Raw genomic sequence first — 11,882 nt, 5'->3', positions numbered from 1 at the left:
AAGGACCGTATAGCCTAAACAAGGCTCCTGGATTAGTTAGGATAGCGGAGTAAAAGAATAATAATAATAATAATAATAATAATAATAATAATACTAATAATAATAATAATAATAATAATAATAATAATAATAATAATAATAATAATAATAATAATAATAATAATAATAATAATAATAATAATAATAATAATAATAATAATACTAATAATAATAATAATAATAATAATAATAATAATAATAATAATAATAATAATAATAATAATAATAATAATAATAATAATAATAATAATAATAATAATAATAATAATAATAATAATAATACTAATAATAATAATACTAATAATAATAATAATAATAATAATAATAATAATAATAATAATAATAATAATAATAATACTAATAATAATAATACTAATAATAATAATAATAATAATAATAATAATAATAATAATACTAATAATAATAATAATAATAATAATAAGAATAATAATATAGCGCGAGGAGTCTGATTTAGTTATACTAATAAATTAGACTAAAACTTTCCCTTTAAGCGATCCTATAGAAACTACCTCTATTTAATTTGAAGACGATTTACGGGCTACCTCTTATAGTAAGTAGTAATAAAGCTCTAACCGGGACTATAAATTCTTAAAAAGACCCACTATAAATAGGATTATTAACCCCTTATAAGGGTGATTATAAGGCTATTATATATTCTAGAAACCCTTTAGATAATCTAGAAGTGGTGCGTCTACTTTTACTAAAAAGGGAAGCTATAAGGATTTTATCTCTGGGTCCTTAGATTAATTTATAGATTAAAGAAGTAAGGCCTTACTATATTTTTTAGAAGATACCCTATTAGGAAGTTTTTAGCAGCTTACTATAGAGTCTATATTCTTAACTATAAATACTATCCTTAAACTAGCTATATATAAATAAGCCTTAAATAGCCCTGAAAAAGACTACTGGATAGAGGCTATGGAAGATAAGATTTAAGAATTAAATAAAAGAAACACCTGCAATATTACTAACGTTAATACACTTTTAGAAAAGGAAAAACACAGCCTACACATCTTAGGGGGATAGTGGGTCTATAACGTTAAATACGATAATACGGGAAAACCTAGATATAGGGCCCGCTAGGTTATATAAGGCTTTAATCAGGTTCTCGGTATAGATTACCTTAAAACCTTTAGTACTACCTGTAGACCAGAAGTCTATAGGTTAGCCCTTATTCTTAGAGTGCGTCTCGGTTAGAAATTTAAATAACTAGACGCTATAAATGCGTTCGTACACGCTGATATAGATATTAAACTATCTATACTATACAGCCTATTAGTTTCAAAAACTAAAATAAGGCTAATAGTCGAATATACAGGCTTAGTAAGGCACTATATGGGTTAAAACAAAGCCCTCGTCTATGGTATTAGTACCTTACTAAAATCTTCAATAATTTAGGAGCTAAGGTATTACCTATAGATAATAGAATCTTTATTTATTATAAAGATAACGAAAAAGCCTTATTTCTATATCACGTTAATAATATCATCATTATAAACCCTGACGAAAAGACTATAAATTAGTTTTATACGGAATTATCTAAGGATGTATCCGTTAAAGATCTAGGAACCTTAAGTACATTTTTAAGCTATTACATTACTATTAAGTCCGAAAGGAAAGTAATATATATAAGTTAAACGGCCTATACAGCTAGAATATTATAGCGGTATAAAACGAAAAGCCTTAAACCGGCTAATACTCCTACTATGACTAAAATAACTCTGTTTCCTAATCGGGAAACTGCCTACTAGGCTAATATAAATTAATATTAGTAGGAAATAAGAGCACTATTATATTTAGCACAGTATACTAGACCTAATCTAGCCTTTATAGTTAATAGATATATAGGATATATAAGTAATCCTTCTAAAGACTATTTCATGGCTTTAAATAGGATCTGAGCTTATTTAAATAACTATCCTGATATTAGTCTTATTTACGATTATAATAAAGACCTTAATATATTTAGCTATTCTTATTTAAGCTGGTCTGATATACTAGAAGATAGAACTTTAATAGGCGGTTATACCCACTATATAGAGTTAAATAATGCTATAAGCTGGAATTCTTATAAATAAAAAACTCTAGCCTTATCGTCTATAGAAGCCGAATATATAGCTTTAACTAAATGCTATAAGGAAGTTATATATATCTATAACCTATATTAAGATCTTATTATAGGTCTTAGGCTTGATATATCTTTATAAACCCCTATAGTTTTATTTAATAACTGTAAGCAGCTAGTTATAAGTTATTTAGAAGGTAAGGCTAAATAATTAAATTATCTAAAGCTAAGGAGAAAAAGAGGAATAAGGAGAAATCTTAGTAGGCGCTTATAACCTAAATATAATATCGCGGCGACCCACTAGGAACGCGATATAATTAGTCGGAAGATCTGGTGTTTTACGCGATTATATCCACGGGGTTAACCTATAATATGCCTTTATGGTATAATAGTAGTATACCTGGTATACGGTTAAGGTAACCGGGTTAGTTCGAATCCGGCTAGAGGCGCACGTAAAAGAGGAACCCCTTTTCCTTTTTTACGCGACTCGGATCCTATTCTAGGGGGCCCTTATTTACCTTAGTATATACGATAAGGGTTAAATAGAGTGCCTATGAGACCCACCTTCCGCCCGGCTTTGCTAGTCGTTAATAGGTGCCACGGGGGAGTTCGTCGCCTTACTGTGGAAAAATAAGAAGACGGTATCGCGCTATCCCTAAGCGTGTAAGTAAAATACGCGGGGCCTCTTCCACGATACGGAAGTAGCCTCTTGCGCTATTATATAAGCGTTCTGTATAGGCACGCAGCCTGCGTTAGCTCTACCTATAGCTATTTAAAGAGTAAGAGAAGCTTAGGAGCTTTGAACCCTAGGAAGCGTATATATAAGTTGCCCGAAGGGGGCCGGCAGGGGTTAGCCCTAGGGTATACAGGAGGCATATAAAACTAAGTAAGATAACCACGCGCGCGCCGTTAAATTCGAGTACGTAGTCGGCTTTAAAGCCGCTACGGGTTATATTATAGGCTTCCTAGTATAAAAGCCACGAGTTTCGTACTAATAGCGAGTTAGTAATAGGGCCCCCGCGGTACCTGTATAAGGTAGTAATCCTAGAGGAGGAGAGTATAGAGGTTTTTATCTAAGTCTTATACTAGTTCTCTAAGTCTTATACTACGGTGTTCCCCCCTGTGGGTATTAGAGAAGGACTGTATAGTCAGAATTCTAACTCCTAGCTACTTAAGGTAGGATAAGAATAGCGGAGTAAGAATAATAAATAAATAAATAAATAACCTATAATATTACCCCCCTCCTCCCCTTAGTGAGTCGTCGATTTTCGGTATAGGTTAGTAAAGCGTTATTATTTAATTGAATAACGCCCTTTTATCGATTAAATAACGACCTTTAGTAGCTCTTTTATCCTAAATAACCCTTTATAGTCCCTTTCTATTCGTTAAAGAGCACTGAAGGCGAGCCCTCTTTATAGTTATACGATTAATTAACGTTCCGAATAATGATAGTATTATTATTCGTAGCCGGGTTATAAAGTCGTTCCTTTTATAAAAGGGAGCCCTTATAATATACCTCCCCTAACTATATAACTTACTTATACCGATAATATTAGTTTCGCTATCGCCTCTATAGTTCTGTTTTTCTTCTTTCTTTAATAATATCTGCTACTACTAGCAGTATGTTTTCCATCGCCTATAACTCCTTTATACGCAGTTTTATTATTCTAACCTCTTATTCCTCTTTATAAAAGATATTTAAGTTCTTAGGATTATCCCCGGCCCCTAAGGTATATCTTCTTATACTTCCTATAAGCTTTATATAACTTTTACTAACTTATATATAATATAAGGGACTAATAATAATAATAATAATAATACCGGTAAGGAGGTACTTACTCCCGCCCCGGCTAATAAGGAGATTATTATTCCTATCTCGGCTATAAACCGCCGCGGCTAGCTAGCCAGAGCCGCTAAGGGTAAGGGTAAGCGTTCCGCGGGCGATACCTCTATAGTAGTTAAGAGCCCCGTAAAGCGCGCTCGTGTAATAAAATATCCTCCTAGAAAAGCCCGCGAGGACTTCTATTATACTTATATAAAGGTAGTCGTCTCCGGCTAGGGTAAGCGGCGCTACTGCGACTAATCGGGACCCGGAGTAAGGTTAGCCGACCCTAAGTGCTATAACTACTTTAAGAGCAGTTATAAATACGTTCTTTCTCCGCCTAGAATAGCTAGTCTGTTAATAGCACTCCTAGAGGTAGTAAAGGTAGTTAACGATAACCCCTTTTATAGCCCTAAGGCGATAAAGGCGCTTATAGCGGCTTATTCGGCCTTTTAAAAGGCGTCGAGGGTCTCTAAAAAGGCTTCTAGCATTTTATAGGAGGACGAGTTTATCTTAACGCCTATTAACTCAGGATCCGGTAAGCCTCGCTTATCGGTCTATATTACTACCTCCCCCCTTTATAGGGACTCCCCTATTATAGTAAGTGGACCTATACTTATCACGGCACCTCCTACTATTATTACGCCCACTCCTAATATAACGATTACCTTTACAGAGTAAAAGGCCTATACCGGTTTAACCGGTTTATATAAGTGGTTAATATTATCGTGGGGGTTATAGAGGTCGAGGTAAAGGATATCGAGCCCTTTAAAGGAAAGGGAAAGGGTAGGTAGGCCGAGGTCGCGTTATCTATACCGTCTCCTATTATCCCTAAAAGCGATAACGGTCACGAGGATAGTTATAATAATATTAACCTTAACGCTTAAACCCAGTAGCTAGGGGCGGGGCTTATCCGCCCTAAATTAATTAACGTAGGCGGCCTTACCGTTATTCTAACCTTTATTTAATCCCTATAACCCTTCCTATAACTCTTTTTCTTTTTATAACGTTCACGGGGTCTATCGTTAATCTTAATCGGGCTATACCTCTCCTTATAATAATCTACGGCGCTTAGTTCTTATAAGGACTCTATTAGCTCCTAGGATATTAAGGTATATCCCTCCTACTTTACTAACGCTTCTTTTATTACGCCTCTGCCTGCTTTTCTATTCCTAGCGTATAGGATCTCTTCTACTATCTATTTATCTTCCTCTAGGCTATCACGGATCGGGCTTAGTTAAGGGTCGTATAGGACCTAACTAAGTAACAGGTCTTTGTTTATATACCGTAATCAATCTATATGGAACCTCGGGTATATATTTAAGGGCACGTCCAGCTCTACTATATATAAGTTAATAACTCTAGTTACTCTATATTTCTAGTATAACTAGCTTAACTTATATAATAGTCGCCGGGTAAAGTAGTTCGCAAGTAAGACCTATATAAGGTCGCCCTCTCGGAACCGTTCTACGGGAATACGATATTTATTTGCGGACTCTTCTTATTATAATTATAGAGCTATTATCGCGGCTTAGGCGAACTCCGTGGCCTCCTAGAGACGGCGGAGTAGGTTATATACGGTAAACTCCTAAGCGTTACTACTTAGTTCCTCGTGGATCTAAATCGGGTTAATATAGTATCCGTATTCTAAAAAGAACGGGCTTATCTTCGTGGTTAAGCTCTCCCGGTTATTTAACGCTAGTTATATTATAAGCAGTAACTTATCCTAATTATCTTAGGCGTAATAAATAAAGGCTGGGAGATACGCTTATACTTCTTAATTAGCTTATTCGGTAGCGCTATCGGTCTAGGGGTAATAGGCTATACTTAGTTATTATTCGATCCTAGCTAGTTTATAAAAGTATCGCTAAAAGCGACTCGTTTAGTTAAAGCCTTTATTACTTATAATTAAGCAAGGTATACCGTAGAATCGAAAGTAATAATATAGGAACTATTCGGTATAGGCTTCTGCTTTTATAGAGTCTATGGCTTCGAGGGTAATAGCCTTTATTAATTAGTCGGTTATAACCTATAAGTACCGGTATTTCTTTTCATTAGCGGGTAATAGGTCTATTATAAAGTCTATCGATAAATCGCTTTTTATTCGTTTAGGGACCGGTAATAGCTTTAAGAGTCCTTATCTAGTATTCCTCCACGTATAGCTTTAATTATAGATATCGTAGTTCCGTATAAACCTGCATATATCCCTATTTATCCGGGGCCAAAAGAAGCGTCTCGTTATAAAAACGATTATATTCTCTTACCCTAGGTGGCCTCCGATTATAGAGTCGTGTATAGCGTGGATTACTCGAGTTTATAGTATACTCCCTTCTTAGGCTCCCGGTATTTATAGGCGATCTCGAAATACTAATAGCCCTTACGAGTTAATCCTATACTCTACGATCTAGGCTCGGAGACCTAGTAAAGGAGGGAATTATTAATCGCCTCCAGATACGGCTCAGGTAATAAAACGGTATTAATCGTCTCCCTTCGCTATAGAGTCCTATAGTCTTTATAGCTTATTATCGGCTTCGAATATATATAGGTTTTTACGGAGGAGACAGATCTTTATCGGGATTACGGTTTCTAGTATTAATTATATATATCGGGCCTACTCTTATTCGTCTAAGAAGTGTTTTAGTTTATCTTATTCCCTTCGCGAGAGGGTATTAATAGTATAGTTATTAGCATCCTTACGGTATTCTAGTATAAAGTTAAATTAAGCTAGCTTACCGGCCTATCGGCTTCATCTTTTATTAAGTATCTTTTGTATTATAAAGTACTCTAGCGCCGTATAGTTAGATAGGATTATAAAGCGACTATAACTTAGGAGCTCGGCTCTTTAGTATATTATATAGCTTATAATCGCTGGTATCTCCTTATCGTGAATCGGGTAGTTATACTCGCCTCCTATAAGTCGCCGCGAGTAATAGGCGACCACGTAATAGCGTCTTTATTTATCCTCTTAAGTTAAAGCGCCTCCTAATACGAATCCTAAATAATTGGTTTCCACGAAGGTCTTATTATTTAAGACCTATTATCATAAAATTAGTTCTTCCTAGAACTTCTTCTTAACCTCTTTAAAGGCCGCTTACTCGTTAAGGCCCTAGGAGAACGCGTAGTCTTTCTTTATTAGCCTTATTAAGGCTATTATGATATAAGCGAAGTTCTCCACGAAGATATAGTAATAGTTTATAAAGCCTAGGAAGCTTTAGGCTCCCTTTGCTAAGGACAGAGCTTCGTACTCTTAGATCGCTTTTAGTTTATCGGGGTTATATAAAACGCCCTAACCGGCGGTAACTATAAACCCTAGATACTTCCCGGCCTTTACGCTAAACTCGTACTTTATAAGGTCGACCGTTAGTCCGGCGTCGTTTAGAGACTATAGTATTAGTTTAACCTTCTTCTCGTAGTCGCGGAGAGATCTACTCGAGTAAATCAGGATATCGTCGATATATATAGTAATAGAGTCGTTAAAGTAGCGCTAAAGGGTCTTCTTAATATATAGCTAGAAGGACACGGGAACGCCACTTAATCCGGAGGGGTATACTCTCTATTCGAATAAGCTGAACCGGGTCCGGAACACGGTCTTTGCTTCGTAGCTAGCGGCTATTCGGATCTTATAAAAGGCGGTAACTATATTAAGCTTTATAAACTACTTAGCTTATTCTAGGCTCCGGAGTATCTCGGTAATTAAGGGAGAGGGTAGCGGTCTTTTTATATAATCGCGTTTAGGGCGCGGTAGTTATAATAAAATTATAGCCCGCCTCCTAGCTTCTTCACGAATAGGACTAAAGCTCCGGCGGCTAAGCTACTAGCTTATATAAACCCCTTATCGATTAGGTTAGTAAGGGTCTTCCGCAGCACTAATAACTCTTCCCTTAATATATTATAGAGGGGGCCCTAGGCTAGCTGTAGTTCCTTACTATCGGGTCCTTATATAAGGTTCACTTCGTGGTTAACTCTAGGATAATAAGAAGGGAGGCGGTTCGCTTATAAGTCCAAGCATAAGTCGGGGAATTATTATAGGATCTTATCCGGGATATACTTCTAAGGGTCGACCGGGGACTTACCGCGAAGGGCTTTACCGATATCCTTAATGTTAATTATATAGAGCGCTGGTTCTTTATGTCTAAATCGTTATTTCCTTTATAACCGATATATAATAACGGTAAATACCGATCCGGTTATTACTTAGGCTCTACGGATTACTCTAATATTATCAGGCTTTTCTTTACCTTATAGTCGGATATTTATCCCTGCTACTCTATAGTAGAGGCGACGTCTCTTCGCGTAATAAGTAATATCGTTATACTCTATCTAGGGCTTCCTTAGTGTAAGCGGCTAGTTATAAGTTGTTTATAGAGTAAGGCCGAATAATTGAATTATCTAAAGCTAAGGAGAAAGGGAGGAAAAGGAGCAAACTCTATAGGCACTTACGACCTAAATATAATATCGCGGCGACCCACTAGGAACGTGGTGTAATTAGTCAGAAGATCCGGAGCCTTACCGGATTATCTCTATAGGGTTAACATATAATATTACCCCCTCCTCCCCTTAGTAAGCCGTCGAATTTCGGTATAGGTTAGTATAGCGTTATTGTTTAATTAAATAACGCCTCTTTATCGATTAAATAACAATCTTAGGCAGCTCCTTTATTATAAATAACCTATTTCCGCGTTAAAGAGTACTTAAGGTAAGCCTTTATAGTTGTACGATTAATTAATATTCCGTATAGTAATATTATTATTATTATTTATAGGCAGGTTATAGGGTCGTTCCTTTTATATAAGGAGCCCTTATAGCGTACCTTCCCTAACTATATAACTTACTTATATTAATAATACTAACTTCGCTATTACCTCCGTGGTTCTGCTTTTCTTCTCTTCTTTAATGATATCTATTACTATCTATAATATATTTTTTATCGCCCACGACCCCTTTATATATCGTTTTATCGATCTAACCTCTTATCCCCCTCTTTGCAAGATATTTAGATTTTCAGGATTATCTCCGGCCCCTAAGGTATATCCTCTTATTCTTCTTATAAACCTCGCGCGACGTTTACTAACTTATATATATAATATAGGGGGCTAATAATAATAGTAATAATAATAATAATACCGGTAAAGAGGCACCTACTCCCGCCCCGGCTAATAAGGAGATTACCACTCCTGCCTTAGCTATAAACCGCCGCGCCAAGCTAGCCTAAGCCGCTAAGGCTAAGGGTAGGCATTCCGCGGGCAATGCTTTTATAGTGGTTAAAAGCCCCGTGAAACACGCTTATAGAATAAAATATCCTCCTAAAGGGATCTATAAGGTCTTCTACTATACTTATATAAAAGCGGTTATTAATAGCTAGAATAAGCGGTATTACCGTGATTCGTTACGACCCGGAGCGAGGATAGCCGATCCTAAATACTATAACTACTTAAAGGGCGGTTATAAGTGCCTGCCTCCTCTGCCTAGGATAGCTAGTCTATTAGTAGCACTCTTAAAGGCAGTGAAGGTGGTTATTAACGACCTCTTTTATAGTCCTAAGGCGATAAAGGCGCTCGTGCAGCCTTCTAAAAGGCGTCGGGGGTCTTAAAAAAGGCTTCTAGTACTTTATAGGAGGAGGAGTCTATCCTAATACCCGTTAATTTAGGAGCTAGTAAGCCTCGCTTATCGGTATATATTACCGCCTCCCCCCCCCCCCCGGCGGGGACTCCCATATTATAGCAGGTAGACCTATACTTATCGCGGCGCCTCGTACCATTATTACGCCTATCCCTAGCGTAATAATCACCTTTATAGGGGTAGAAGGCCTATACCGGTTTAACGGGTTTATATAGGTAGTTAAGAATATTATAGGGGTTATAACCATTAAGGTAAAGAACGTTAAGTCCTTTATAGGAAAGAAGAAGAATAGTTAGGCTAAGGTGGCGCTATTAGCGCCGTCTTTTATTATCCCTATAAGCGATAATAGTTATAAGGACGGTTATAAGGATATTAACCTCGACGCCTAAACCCGGTAGCTAGGGGCAGGGCTTATCCGCCCTAACCTAATTAATATGGACGGTTTTATTATTATTCTAACCTTTATTTAATTCTTACCGCCTTTTTTATAACTCTTTTTCCTTTTATAATATTTATAGGGTTTATTATTAGTTTTAATTAGGCTATACTTCTTTTTATAGCGATCTAAGATGCTTAATTCCTATAAGGACTCTATCGGTTCCTAAGATATCTAGGCGTATCCTTCCCACTTTACTAACGCTTCTTTTACTATACCTCTACCCACCTTCCTATTCCTAGTATACAGGATTTCTTTTACTATCTATTCGTCTTCTTCTAAACTATCGTAAATTAGGGTTAGTTAGGGGTTATATAAAACTAGACTAGGAAGCGGGTCCTGACTTACGCGTTATAGGAGGTCTGTATAGAACCTCGGGTATACGTTTAAAGGTACGTTTAATTCTACTACGTATAGGTTAATAACCTTAGTTACTCTATACTTCTAATATAGCTAGCTTAATTTATATAATAATCTGGGGGTAGAGTAGTTCGCGAGTAAGAGCTATATAATGTTACCTACTCGGAACTATTTAGCGGGAATACGATATTTATTTACTAACTCTTCTTATTATAGTTATATAGCTATTATCGTGGCTTAAGCGAACTTTATAGCTTTTTAAAGGCGGCAGAGTAGGTTATAGGCTACGAACTCCTAAACGTCGCCGCTTAGTTCATTATAGATCTAGATCGGGTTTATATAGTATCCGGGTTCTAGGAAGAACGGGCTTATCTTTATAGTTAAGCTCTTTTAGTTATTTGATGCTAGTTAGGCTATAGGCAGTAACTTATCCTACTCGTCTTAGGCGTAGTAGATAAAAGCTTAGAGGTACGCCTATACCTCTTAATTCGCTTACTCGGTAGCGCCGTTAGTCTAAGGGTAATAAGCTATACTTAATCGTTATTCGATTCTAGCTAATTTATAGAAGTATCGCTAAAAACGACTTATATAGTTAGAACCTTTATTGCTTACGATTAAATAAGGTATACTATAAAACTAAAAATAATAGTATATAAACTATTTAGTGTAAGCTTCCGCTTTTATAGAGTCTATTACTATAAGGGTAATAGTCTTTATAAGTCGGTCGGTTATAATCTATAGGTACCCATACTTTTTCTTTTTAGCGGGCGGTAGATCCGTTATAAAATCTATTAATAGGTCGCTCCTTATTTATTTAGGGATTAGAAGTGGTTTTAAAAGTCCTTATCTAGCGTTTCTCTACGCGTAATTCTAGTTATAGATATCGTAGTTCCGTATAAACCTGCGTATATCTTTACTTATCCCCGGTTAGAAAAAGCGTCTTATTATAAAAGCGATTATATTCTCTCGCCCTAAGTAACCTCTAATCGTAAAGTCGTGTATAGATTAAATCACTTACGTTTATAGTATACTCCCTTCTTAAGCTCCTAGTACCTAGTACCTATAGGCGGTCTTGGAATATTAGTAATCCTTATAAGGTAATCCCGTATTCGGTAATCTAAGCTTAGAGACCTAATAAAGGGGGAAACTATTAATTACCCCTGAATACGGCTTATATAGCTTAGCGGTATTAGTCGTCCTCCTTTACTATAATATCCTATAATACTTATAGCTTATTATCGGCTTTAAATATCCGTGGGTTCTCGCGAAGGAGGCGGGTCTTTTATTATAGGATTTAAGTAAGGAGTAAAGGAAGCTATTATAAGACGAATAAGGAGGTCTACTAGTAGATTAAGGGAGGGGGTACTATGCTAAGATTATTCGTTAAGTTCCTTTAAGAAGATATAGGTATAGAGGTCTTTACTTATAGACCTTTAGGTGCCACTTAATAGGAAGGTATTAGTTATATAATCTCCTCTTAGAGTAACTAAGGGACCTTCGTAAATAAGGTAGCCTTACTA

At 36.1% G+C, this 11,882-nt stretch overlaps 1 protein-coding gene across 1 annotated transcript; it reads left to right on the top strand.

Annotated features, from left to right (window-relative positions):
• Window positions 1-56: 56 nt before the first annotated feature.
• On the top strand, window positions 57-9,223 carry ACRALDRAFT_2021499 (uncharacterized protein; the record flags this gene model as incomplete). The annotated part of the gene is made up of 2 exons (XM_071020058.1): window positions 57-503; window positions 9,206-9,223. Coding segments are annotated over 2 exons (465 nt in total), but the record flags the coding sequence as incomplete, so codon positions are not given.
• Window positions 9,224-11,882: the final 2,659 nt, after the last annotated feature.

Source organism: Sodiomyces alcalophilus, assembly GCF_042370955.1.
Source record: "Sodiomyces alcalophilus JCM 7366 unplaced genomic scaffold ACRALscaffold_6, whole genome shotgun sequence".
In the NCBI taxonomy this organism is placed as follows: Eukaryota; Fungi; Ascomycota; class Sordariomycetes; order Glomerellales; family Plectosphaerellaceae; genus Sodiomyces; species Sodiomyces alcalophilus.
The sequence above is the reverse complement of the archived record's forward strand: the minus strand, read 5'-3'. Positions and strand labels throughout refer to the sequence as shown.